The 13,015-nt window shown below is 39.1% G+C and overlaps 1 protein-coding gene across 6 annotated transcripts in view; it reads left to right on the forward strand.

Moving 5' to 3' along the window:
• Positions 1–13,015, forward strand: part of triob (trio Rho guanine nucleotide exchange factor b) — a 109,897-nt gene that overhangs the window by 8,817 nt on the left and 88,065 nt on the right. For 4 of the 6 annotated variants that reach the window (XM_044207836.1, XM_044207835.1, XM_044207829.1 and 1 more), the window contains exon 2: positions 1,947–2,000. The exons of 1 other annotated variant lie outside the window; for it this stretch is intronic. In XM_044207836.1, the coding sequence (XP_044063771.1) occupies positions 1,947–2,000 (54 nt within the window). Of the gene's footprint in view, positions 1–1,946; positions 2,001–8,180; positions 8,666–13,015 lie in introns of those variants that run through there. One more of the 6 variants, XM_044207830.1, reaches the window with a different exon arrangement.

A 13,015-nucleotide genomic window follows, 5' to 3' on the forward strand; every position in this document is an offset into this window, starting at 1 on the left:
AGTCTTTTTTTCTCTCACAAACACACACACACTGTAACATTCCCTATTGCTTTGAAGACAGCAGGCTCTGATCCCTGTCGCGTGAACAGTGCCAACCCAGTGCTCTTCTGGCTTAGGAAGGCTAAACTGCCGCTTGGCCTCTCTGGCTTCAGATAAAATAGGTTGAGGATCAAAATTAACATCCTTTCCTACTGTATTGGCTTGCAGAAGTACCTAGTGTTAAATTGGTACTGTTTAAGAAGAAATGCGGCCAATTTTGTTGTACTGTTGTAGCTAAATGTTTATTTTGTTGGTGTACCATTCATATATAGAGGTCAGGCTAAAACTTGTTGACAATAAAACACTGAATGTTTGCACATCAAAGAAAATAAAATTAATTTGATATTTCACACCTCACTACTATAAGATGAACCTGTGAAACAAAGTGCACAATTTCACTTAATTTAGAAGAAATGTCCTTTCCCATGTTTTAACATCCTTCCAAATCATTCCCCCTAAAAGGGCATTCCACTGTTTTACAGTTATGAACATTAGATTCCTCATGTCAACCCTGTATTGAAGCTGCAGAAACAATTATTTTCTCTCACAAGGTAGATAGAGTATCTCCAGACAATATATGCAGTCACTATCCATTCCACCACTCTGTAAAGATGTTTTAACACTGAAAATTATGTTCAGAGTACCTGAACATTCACTATAGTTCAATTTGTAACTTCACCTTGCGAACAAGCCTGTACAGCCTTGAAAATTCTGTTAGAGGATGAGCACTCTTCACTGGACCAAACACTACACTGTATAAAATCAGACATACAGTGTGTGAACAGGTGCTTACTGTAATCCTTGTTAGGCAGCAGCATATGCCAGGCTGTTCTTTTCAGAAAGGTGGCCAGGAAAAGTCACGGCGAAGAAGGGCTAAGCTGCCCCTGTCCCTGATTTCCCGCCTCTCCTCTCTGTTATCTCGTGCCACTATAATGTCCTACTGATGAGTGACCCAGAAAGAAAGTTTGTCAGACTACTGCCAGCTACAAGATGCATGTCAGTCCAAATAAATTAATCCAGTGCATCTTCGGAGTCAGGCTATGAGATTGTTATTTATTTTCAGGGTTAATGTCATCGGCATGGAACACTTCTCACATCCGTTTTCTAGATCAAGAAAAAAAAAAGAAATACAGTCATTTTTCCTAATTTATTTACGTAGGAATTTAGCTGAAAATTGCAGAACGTCCATAATGAATCAGTCGTTATTAATTAATACGTCTTGAATTCATCGTGATGCCGAAACAGACGTCACTGATTCGAGCATTGCAGTTCAGGCAGGGCTCAATTTAGTATCCACTCTAATGTTACAAGTTTAGAATACCAAGCACCAGACACACTGCTCTGCTTTTTCAAAAGTCCGGATGAATATTCTTAACATTTCATCTCTCTGAGGATGATTCCTCTGGCATTAGAGATACAGATATCTACTGTACTTGGTATCTTTAAATGATTCATTCATTTATCAGCTGGTGTGCTGACGGTCACCATGAGTTTGTATGTATGTATGTATGTGTGTGTGTGTGTGTGTCTGAGGGTAACAGCATAAGGATCTATAGTCTCAATCTATACAAACATTTTGACTGAGATGTTGAGTGTAAAGTATGTCTTCACCAGCTCATGTCCAGCAACAGCACTGTATATGTGCATTTAAACAAGCATGTGAGTGCACATGCATCTGCGTGCAGCATGTCTAATGGTGTTTAATCTCAGGGAGGGATCAAAGAGCTGCTCCACAATTTCTCACTCTCTCATTTGTACTCTGTAATCACAAAGCTCTTACTTATGACACTAAGACATGGTGATGGTTGAGGTACTGCTCTAGTGGGTCACAGGACAGTCCTTTTATTCTTCATTTCCTTTATTAAACTTCCTTCCTCTAATTATTTTTTATCTCTGTCTCTTTTTAGATTGCTCTCTTCCAAAATGTGAATCCAAACTGGATGGCCCAGGTCAAACCTCAGGTGGGTCTGATTGTCATTATGGGGAACAGTCAGAAACTTCTTTCAGATCTGTTTATTGTCCACGCTAAATATCCCTATCTACATGTCTTGCCAGTCATGTCAATGATTACAAAGGGTTGTACTTAATCTTATTTGTCCAACATCAAATAGAATTCCAACTGAAAGTAGGAATCGAGGATTTTCATGCTTAGGGAATCTTCAGAGCTCTGTGAACTGTGTCTTTGGGTTTGACAAGAGGAGAACGGCTGTAGCAGAAAAAGCAAGGCTGATGCTCAAAACGCTCTGCAGTTCACCGTGGTTGAGACAGTGTAGCTTATATAGTGTATGTATTTGTGTAAGAGGGAGACAGAGCTGAAACATCAAGAACACTATGTACCATGGCCACTTTAAGTAAAATGTTGTGTTCCATCAAAGCTCTACTGCGTCCAATCCCATTACACTCAAGCTCCTCTGTGGCATCAGCTAGTGACCATGACCTTGTGGGTTCAAATCCCTAATACCCCGGGACATACATACATAGTAAAAATACACCAAGTCGCTCTCTCCAGGGTGATTTGTTTTTGGGTATAAATAGAGCAGTTAAGTGGCCTATATTAGGGTATGCACATAGATTATCCTAAATGACTGTGGGCCTGGTTCCCTGGCCATAGATTATTCAGTTAAGTCTCTGTTGGACTAAAATGCATCGTGTTTGGAGCTTTTCCATAGAAATAGAAAATTTCAATTGAAAGGCTTGGTGTAATCTATGTCAACAAAGCTGGCATACAGTGGCAGAAAGTAAATATGAATTGTTATACCAAGAGTGAACACAAGAAACTGTTTTAAAGATGTCGTGTAAGTGTCACAGCATTAGACTGTAGCAAAAGGAGAGTGTCAGGGATGGATGGGACACATACAGCACTCTCAACAAACATCAGTAGATTGTGTTCGATTTAGCTCTGTGAGCCCCATGTGTTTGACACAGTTTTGACCTGATGGTTTCCAATGGGGTCATTCAGGGATGAACATTTTATAAGACTGTTTTCAATTGACAGTTTGGCCTATTATTCCCACTTGCCAGAATTTGAATGGGTGTTAATGGGAAATGACTGGGACATGCCAGCCAAATCCTGTAAGCAGGCCTTTTGCCCAAAAACCCTTGAACTTCGCCCGACTCACAAAAGTAAGAGCTGCAATGGTGTCTTTGTGTATTTTTGTTGGAATCAGGCAGAAATTCATGAGCTGCTCACAGTGAATCAGAGGTAATCAGGTTGTACTGGCCATTTATAGCTGATTGTTCATTGTTCATTTTCAATTACTCTGAACAAAATTAACTTGCTGTTGAATTAAGGGTCGATTTAGCAAATTGCCTGAAGTGTTCCGTTGCGCTGTAACATTAAATTGCAGGTGTGCAACATTATTTTGGAAAAATGAAAATTAATACATCTTTCACTTACTTATTAGCTGATCTGGCACATTCCAAACATGGAGTGTGCTGTAGGCCACAACAGAACATTTATTATTTGTCCTCATGTATGTGTATATGAAGGATATATGTGTGTGGACGTGTGGTTTTGTCTGAGTGTGTGCCTGTCTACCCCCTCACCAAGGCCTAAACATTCAAATATATACACATATTTTCTGGCTATTTTGATTCCTAAATAGAAAAGTATTCATTATTTTGGTTTGCCTCCACCCAGCCTTCATGTACTTACTGTATGCTATTTTGAGAGTTATCTTTTCCTTTTTCTGCAATAGCTGCGTGTGCTCATCCATATTGTTGTTCATTTTGGTCTTGCCTCCATGAGATGTGCTCGTTTTAGATTCGTTGTTGCTTCCTTTTAAAGGTTTTGACACAACCTCAATCTGGTATTTCCTGTTTTTTAATCTAAACTTGGCTTGTTTGGCCAACATGTTTTGAAAAACATTGGTCTTTTCAGGGCTTAAACTTGTTTTGTTCATAACTGTGTGTACTGGTGGGAACTCAAAGCTATATGTATACAGAGAGGCCACCTTGTCTATGTGGGTTGATAAGTTAATATATACAATACATACAGTAAGCCATATATATAACAACAAGACTTAATGTCCAGCCTTTTTCATATGGATAAAAAAAGGAAAGATGAGTGAATCATTACGATCAGCGGTCCCAGACTAATGAAGTAGGCATATAATGTTTGGTGAAAGTACAGAGAGAATTCATGCACAGCATTGATAGCCTGTGGGCCTTGCTTTAGTGCTGAGTGGTGTCTGTGCATCTCTAGACATATGCAAACTTCAACCTTTCTACCAACATCAACCTGCCTCTCTTATCTGATCTGTCAGCACTCATCGGTTCTGCTCATGTCACATAGTGTCACACAAAATCCTGCATCTAAACATGGGCACTTTCATTCTACACACCCACACACTCTCTTAGTATGTTCACTTACTTTCTTCTTTCGCTCAATTAGTTTGTTTGGTTTTAATTATTATCACATTTATGTAGTAATACTTCTTGGGTTATCAGAACTCTGCATTACTTAACACAGTGTATTATATCGTGATGAATATGCATTCATTTGAAGTTTCACTAGTTTAAATTACTATAACTATAACTGGATTAGCTATAGACATGCAGTCACACTAGCTTACACACATGTTACACACACAGTACATAAGTAATGTGTTTGATAAAGGGGAACACGAAAAAAGCCTACAATCTGGTTGAGTTTTGTACAAGACACTAAACCCAAAAAAATCACAAGTGTCCCAAAAACACTGTTGGCCTGCATATGGATTTACAGACTAAGCATGCTTAGAGTAAATAGTTGGACTGTTCCCCAGATATGCTCTGGCTCTCGGTCCAAGATAATCTGCAACAGTAGCCAACTGCCTGTTTGGTCAGGATGATTCTGATCTCTTGCTGCACTGATAATATTAAGCATGCATAGTATGGTGAATTAGATGAGAATGATTCACAGTCCTTGTCTTGCTGGCTGAAAATAGATGATTATTTGAACATGGACAAAGAGAGAGAACGAGGTGGGGAGCCCTCTTCTCTTCTCTTCTCTTCTCTTCTCTTCTCTTCTCTTCTCTTCTCTTCTCTTCTCTTCTCTTCTCTTCTCTTCTCTTCTCTTCTCTTCTCTTCTATTTTCTTCTCCATATGTTTCTGTTCAGTTTAATTCAGCTATGAACTCAGTCTCCCATCTCTACCCATACTGAGCTCACTGTGTGGTTCTTATTGAATTGGGCTTTGAATGCTAACCATGTGCTCTGCGGGTAGACAAGCAGGCAGGCATGCTCACTCAGTCATACACACACACACTTTTAAGCAGTGGAGGAAGTGGTTTTCTCTGGAGTTCATTGGATTTTTGTTTTTTTTTATTCTCCCCTGCAGAGGCCAGGGTGGGGAAGACTAAACTCTTCGTGTTTGTGGAGGTGGTCATGTGTGTGTTTGAGTGAATTTTGTTTACTCACTTTCTATTTCCCTCTTTTCTCTCGTGTTCCATATCTTTTTTTTCGTGCTCCATTGCATTCTCTCTTTCTTTGTCCTGATATATCTTTCAAAAGATGGCAATTACAGTTCAGTTTTTTATTATTGCTTAATTTATGATTAACATCAACCCATATTTACAAACATATATGCAGAGAAATATAAAATGAGCCAAATGGGTGCCACAAGAGCTCAACAACACTGAAACTGGAGGAAAGAAATAACTATATACAGTACATATCTATAATGTAGGCTACAGTTTCATGTCCTTACCTCTACAGCACATGAGGTGTGTGTTTAATATTGCAGCTTATCCAAGAGGTTGGCTGAACTTCACTTGAATTTGGCTTGCATAAAAGCACATGATTAGACAAGGTGGTGTCACCTAATTTGCATGCATGCTCGCAATTGGACAAGTACCAACCGTGATGTACAAGCACTGACCATCCACCTAGTGTCTACAAAAGAGTGTGTGATCAGAGTTTACAACTGATAGCTCTCAGTCAAGCTTGTACTGTAGCACTGTGGGGAAAAGGAGAGTTTGCATAGCAGTCTGAGGTTGGCACGAGGTCTTTTAACAGGACAAGTTACAGCAAGATTAAGGTTTAGCATGGCAGGTAAACCTTGTCTTCATTATGTATTTTACTATTATGGGACAGGGACATTGAAAAGTGTCACCTGGAATGTCCAATTGCATGACAGCCTCTCAGTAGTATCTTGTTTTGATGTTCATTTATAATTAGATTGCAACAATTCTTATCAGTCTGGAAAGTCATTAGTTTTAAGGTGTTAAAAAGATGAAATTCCTCATGACAGCTGCAATTTTGGAAATATTTCCTTTGGGTATAGACTCTCTTTCTGACTCTCTCACACACTCACTCACACACACACACACACACACACACACAAAGGAGATGGGATGAAAGAGAGGAAAGCCACTTAGACGCCCTGTGGTGTCTTACACGGAGACAGCTGGACTCTGTTTTGAGTGTGTTTGTGTCATGTTTGTGTGCACCTTTGTGTGTCTCTGCACATGCAGTTCATTCAGATGTGCATGTAGATGTGTGCAACCTGACCTCTCTGTGTGCCTTTTGCCTAGTTTGTGTGTGTGTGTGTGTGTGTGTGTGTGTCTGGACAGCCTTAATTGGATCATGCTGTGGAGCACTGGCTGTGTTGGTTTTAGAAAGAGCACAGCTTGCATCCTCCTGTCACAGGATATCATCATAATGCTATCTGTTTGGCCAAGCAATATTTCCTGTGCAAATAACAAGACAATCAAATCCAAAAAGGGTTGGTGGAGAAAACAATCTGAAAACTTTCTTTCTCCAAACACCACATCAGTTCATTTAACTGGAGCTTATTAATCAAATGTATTAGTTAACTTGCACATCCACATTTTTGAATTGGTGTTTTTATGTCATCGACTAATGATCTTTGGACACAGCTTTAAATTTCTATATTACTGCATATAAAATGGTTTGGACTATTTTATTGTAGTTATTAATTACTGAATCAGAAACTGTCATGTAATCAGAATTTTCTGATTAAAAGCATTCTGATTAAAAAAAAATACATGAAATGGGTTTCCTGACAATTTTAATACATTTTGGCTCAAAGCCCAAAATTCTACAATGCATGTAATTATTTATCACTGCAATATCTTTAATTGCTTATGAAACAATGGCAAAATGTAAAAGAAAGCATCCACAGGTCAAGCAGGCAATAGTGTAATATATATTCGAAGGCATCAAATAACTACACAACATAAATAAGAAATGACACATGATCTAGAATAAGGCCTTATATACACTTGCACCTTCAGGGTTATATCAGCACCAACACCAACTCACTGATCAGGTTCACAGATAATGATTTTCCTCATCTCCATGCATAGCTGAACCCTGCCCTCCACATACAAACACACACACTAAATACATAAATACACCACCATGCTGTATACTAATAGGCTCCATCTGTTGTAAACTGCATTTTTCCTGAAGTCAAGACAGTGTGTTCCTCTGCACTGTCCACATCAGATTCACTGTAATTTTCATCATCTTTTCTCTTGAGACTTGATGTTAATAGTAATAGTAATAATAATCTCTTGTGGATGTTATACATTGACAGCATTTGGATAAAATATAGGGGAGCAGTGTAATGTAGCTCATTGTCAACCTCCCTCTTTCTGTCTTTTTCCTCTCCTCCTTATCTCTCTCTCCCCCTCGCCTCTTCTTCATTTACCTCCCTCCCCCTCCAACCTCATATCATTCCTATTTCCCACATCATCATCATCTTTGTCCTCTCTCTCTCTCCAACCCTGGTCTTTTCCTGGAGAGCACTGATGCATAGGAAAGCGAGGTTCCGCTCCATCACCTGTCGAATCGCCATCAACCTCTCCCCTGCACATCAGCCAATCACTTGCTAGAGATGGCCAACGGGGGAGGGGCTCAGCATGAAGGGTGGGGCGGGAGGGGAGTTGTGTGTGCGTGCTGGTCGTTCCTTGACTCTAGGGACATAAAGGATGCTTGGCTGCTCCAGGGACAGGGGAATATCACTACAGTGCCCTCTCCATCCTCTTCGATGGATGTATTTGCCGTTTTTGATGGTTCTGCTGCTGTAGGAGCAATGCTAATTTATACCAAAGAAATTATGCTAGAATGCTTTTCATTCATTTATTCAAAAGAGCAATAGGGCGTGATGTTGGATCGTGTGATAGGATCATCATATCTGTGCAAATATATTACTGATTAGATCATTTTCATGCTCAAATACTGTAGATAAATGTTTGATCCATAGCAGCAATGTGGCAGTTTGACTGCTGTAGTGACACTACTGGCAGAAATTTGATATTTATGCACATGGAGTGCAACTAATACTGATTTTTTTCCCCCAAGAATTTGATTGATTGCAGTGGACATAGTATCAGAGTGAGAATGACATTGTCATTGATAAAAGGTGACACCTAGTGAAGGTGTTTACGTGAAGCAGTGTTGATGATGGAGAAGAACACAGGGGGTAAAAGCTGTGATTCTTGAAACCTGCAACACTTTTCTTAGAGGGGGAAACGGTACCCTTGCTCATCCTTTGGAAACTCATATATGGATGGAAACCCTCCTGTGCTGCTTGCTTTATTGGTCAGTTGACTGGTTCGAGTGCAGAGGGAACAGAGACACGCTGAAGATGTCCATCCAGATCCTGTCTGCTGAGACTTGTAAGTATTATGTGTTTACAAGGCAAGACTGAATTATTTAACATTAGACAGGGCACAAAGTGACACAGCAACGGTGAGGCAAGGCCACACTTTTTTTTTAAATGACATGAAATGTTGTGTATGTTTCTGAGGGTGTGTGTGTGTTTATTTACAACCACATACTTGCATGCATTTTAAAGTGCATTAATGTGTGTCGCGTTTCACTACCCGCAACATGATAATGAATTTATCATATTGGTGAAACATGCATGGTCCAATGACAGCATTTGGCTTCCCATAAACTCTGCTCTATACTTAGAGCTACTTCTCGACAGCATCACAACTCTCTATTTTTGGTCTGCAAGCTAACTAATGAATGCATGTGAGTCATGTGGTCTCACTTCGCCTCCTGCAAAGGTTTGTGTTTACATGGGGGCGGATGTAACCACCAGATGAGCGGAACAGAAGAGCTATCATTGGCTTGGGTAGCATCACACTGCCAGCGGTTCTGAACATGAAAGACAAATGACAATACTTGAACTGAAAGCCCTCCCAGAGCCATAGATCACAGAGTAAAGACCTGAACCTTTGATGATCCAGAGTCTGGAACTACTGAGTATTAACTGGATAACACTGTTTAAAATTGGCAACATTGCTTTAAAGTTAGCCTATGTAATAAAACTTACAGGATGGTGGTAAATGCTAAAACATAGTTTAACAGTAGCACATGTAGAGAAGAGTCATAATGTCAGTTAAATGACTCAGTAATATCAGTTACAATAACAATATCTATCTAAAGTTTGCTAACATTATCTAACATTAGCCACCATAAACTACTGGTCATACCAGACAAAGTAAGACTGTAGCAGCAAAACCCCTGAATGTATTGAACTGAGCAAGGATGCGTTTTAATTCTTATGAATTAAATTTTTCATTCGGAAGAGAAAGAATGTGTTATTGCATCGTATTTTTTAAAGCCATGTTAATTTGAGTATACAATGATTCTGAACAATGTAATAGTAATATAATAAAAGTACCTTCCTAATAGTGACTCATCTGCTTCCCTTGCATTTTTTTGCTCATCTTTCTCTACTGTTATATATTTAATAAGGTTAAATGATTAAAGGACAGCAGCATGTACCTGATTAACAAACAAGTAAACACATATAATATTGTGCCACAAATTTAGTTTTCCTTTCTCAAATAGCTCCACATTTTCTACCAGACATCACAGAAAGATAGTTAATTTTCACAAACAATGATGAAAATGTCTTTTATTAGGATATATGATCTAAAATAACTTTCATATTCACTGTTATTGTTCTTCATGTGATAAAATCCCAAGGCACATTTAATCTGATCACATAGGGAGGTATATATACAAGATGCTCAAAAGGATCTCTTTGATTATAAGCAGATTAAGTTACATTTCATTTACAAATTGAACAATTGCAATATTCAAATGTGAGCTAAGAAAGATTCCCCTAATATTGAGTCACACTGTTTGAAGAGTCTAAAATTTCACCCATCCGCTACCCTTATCCCTGATAATCTCATATGACATGTGAACAATGAGTAATTCTGGTGAGTTTTGTAATCATTGTTGATTTAATCTTGTGGCCATTGAGTTGGTTAAAGTAATAATTGTATGTATCTTGTTTATGATGAGATGAGAGATTAAAACTAAGAAGTTGGATGGTTTGGTATTATGAAATGGAAATTCATCACCACTTGTGGCTTGTTTGTTTCCTCTCTTATACAGTATGTGTGTGTTAGCAGACTGGAGAGAAGTCATGAAAATAATTGAACAAAGAAGTTTGAAGTCAAGCACTCAAGCACTACAAAGCAAAATATGTAATAGAAAAAGTCTGTTTATATGATGTATTTGAAACTGTAGTCAGCTGATAATTTTATGGAGAAGATATGATAGAAACAAGAAGAAAATACTGTTTCAGAGAGAGAATATCTGGCTGGCCCTGTGTCACCTTGTAGTGGAAACCACTGAATTCCCTTGTTATTCTTTCAAGGCATGAGTAGCTTTATCCATCAGGGTACGCAGTTCATACTTTATAAGATTTGCAGCAGACGCTCTTGATGATGCCCTATTTCCATGGCCCCTACACAAGGTCCCTGCAAATGCCAGCACTGTTTTAAGCTATACATCGTAAACACTGTTTTGTTATTCTAGCCCTCCAACACTAGAACTGCATCCTGGGTCCTGAGGGTGATAAAATTAGTAAATAATCCAGTTTTCTCTCTCCTTCCCATTGACTCCCTGAACCCTTCCCTTGTATGGACAGTGAGTGATGAGCCTCTTGGATGTGAAAAGAAGTGTGGTGACCCATAAACATTTAATATTTAAGCAGCCCGTCAATATGGATTCATCTGCAGCTGGATGATGGGAATATTAGGGTCAGGAATGTTGGGAATGTTTCCTTCATTTGGATTCTTATTGCTTGTCTCTCATTCTGCTTTTGGGACGAAGAGGTTTAAGATAATTTTAATGTGTAACTGTACATTAAAATGTCTAATTCTCAAAGCAGATGCACTATTAATAATGGTCAGCCACATAATCAAATTATTTTTCCCCCTTTATTTTCCCTCTCAAGTGTTTGACATTGCCATTGATGCAAGTAAGATGTGACAGATTAATGAGTCGTCAGTATTCTCAACTTGATTTGCTAAACCAGATACAAGTGCTGACAAGATTTCATTTATGAGTGAAAAAAACTTTTTCGGTTTTAAATGAAAGTAGTGGATGTGTGTTTTTTGAGTAATGTCCAGAAAGCAACTACTGCAGCTGAATGCTAAAGCTAATGCGTTAATGTCAGAAACCCCGACTCCTCATACTCATACTCCTCCGTTTTTCCTGCAAGACGTTATGTTCTCAATTGCTATTTTTATGCCTTGTAATGTGTGTCATGGTGGTGATTTTGAAAACTTTGAAATGATATGTGGGCTTAAAGAGTAGTATATTTTGGAGCGTATTTGCTGGACTGAAAGGAGTCTCAGTCTATCGCACTGAAAAATGTTCCTCCATGATGTCACAGATGCTACATTCATGTTTTTCTACAGTGTATGGTTTTATCTCCCCATGAACAACTGCTTTACTGATGAGAGTATATAGTGACCCCTACTGTGTGATACAAAGAGTGCAGGGAGTTAGTATGTAGGTCTCTCTCTCCATTTCTCTCTCCTCAGAATAAAATTGTCACTCTGCTGTTTGTGATTTATTTGCAATTTATTTACAGTGCGTAGGTATCACATTTATTCGTATTTCCCATTCAAAAATCATGCAGATAAAAATAGAGAGTATAACATGACTATGTATGGTATCCTATCTATATGCAGTCGGGGTGGAGTCCGGATTCATATGTGGTTCTGTGTTGTTTGCTTGGTGTTCAGGCCCCAAAGTCATAAAAAGACCTAGAATTAAATGGCTTCAAGAAAACATCCTAAATTGGGAGCAGACACAAACCAGTCTGAAGCAATGTGTATTTTTCTCTTTTTCTCTATTCATTCCCTTCTTCCTACTTTTCTCACCTTTATCTGTTTCCTTGTCTCTCTCAGCCCTCCTGGTTAGAAACTGAGACACTTGGGAGCCTCAACAGAATATGAAAATAACTACAGTCTAAATTGGTGTAAAAGATTTCCCTGTGTAGAAACTCTGTTGATCAAATGGCAAGTTGCAAACATACTCCCATCAGTAAGCAAAGTAAATAAGCTTATTTACTTCTTTATGTTGTTATTTTGGCACTGCAACACTTAATTTTGTGCACATGCAATTGAGTGTTTTACATTAGGTACTTCTCCATAGCAAGTAAGGTTTCAGTTGGTAAAACTGGTTAGAGAAGAAAGCAAACATGTAACCCTTTTGCTCCCCTTAGTGACCACCGGCCACACTATCGGGGTTTTTATGCACGCATCCATGTGTGTATCAATGCATGTAAGTCAGATATTCCATCCGAGAGTCCTGTGGCTCCCTGTTTGCATAAGGCAGTTGTTTTCAGGGCTGTAATAACAGTGGAAAGCCATGGGATCCACTAACCGCCTCCTGGCTGTGGAGCCATAGCCTTTGGTTCCCTGTCTGCTGTGTGTGCAGGACATTGGTCTTTGTTGAGGACAAGTCTACTGAAAATCTATTCACAGAGGAATGGAGTGACAGGGAGGCAGGCAGTGAGGAGAGAAGAGGAGGGGTGAGGAGAAAGAGGGTAGGATTGGGAATGACCTGAGAGGAATGTCGGAGAGGGCAAAGTGGGGTAAGAAACAAAGGAATACAGCAGATGAGTGGAAGACATGGATGAGGAGAATATGAGAATGAGTGAGGGAGGAGGATAACAGAGAATAGATGGAGTTAGGAAGAGGAACAGA

This window comes from Siniperca chuatsi, linkage group LG9 (assembly GCF_020085105.1).
Source record: "Siniperca chuatsi isolate FFG_IHB_CAS linkage group LG9, ASM2008510v1, whole genome shotgun sequence".
Taxonomy (NCBI): Eukaryota; Metazoa; Chordata; class Actinopteri; order Centrarchiformes; family Sinipercidae; genus Siniperca; species Siniperca chuatsi.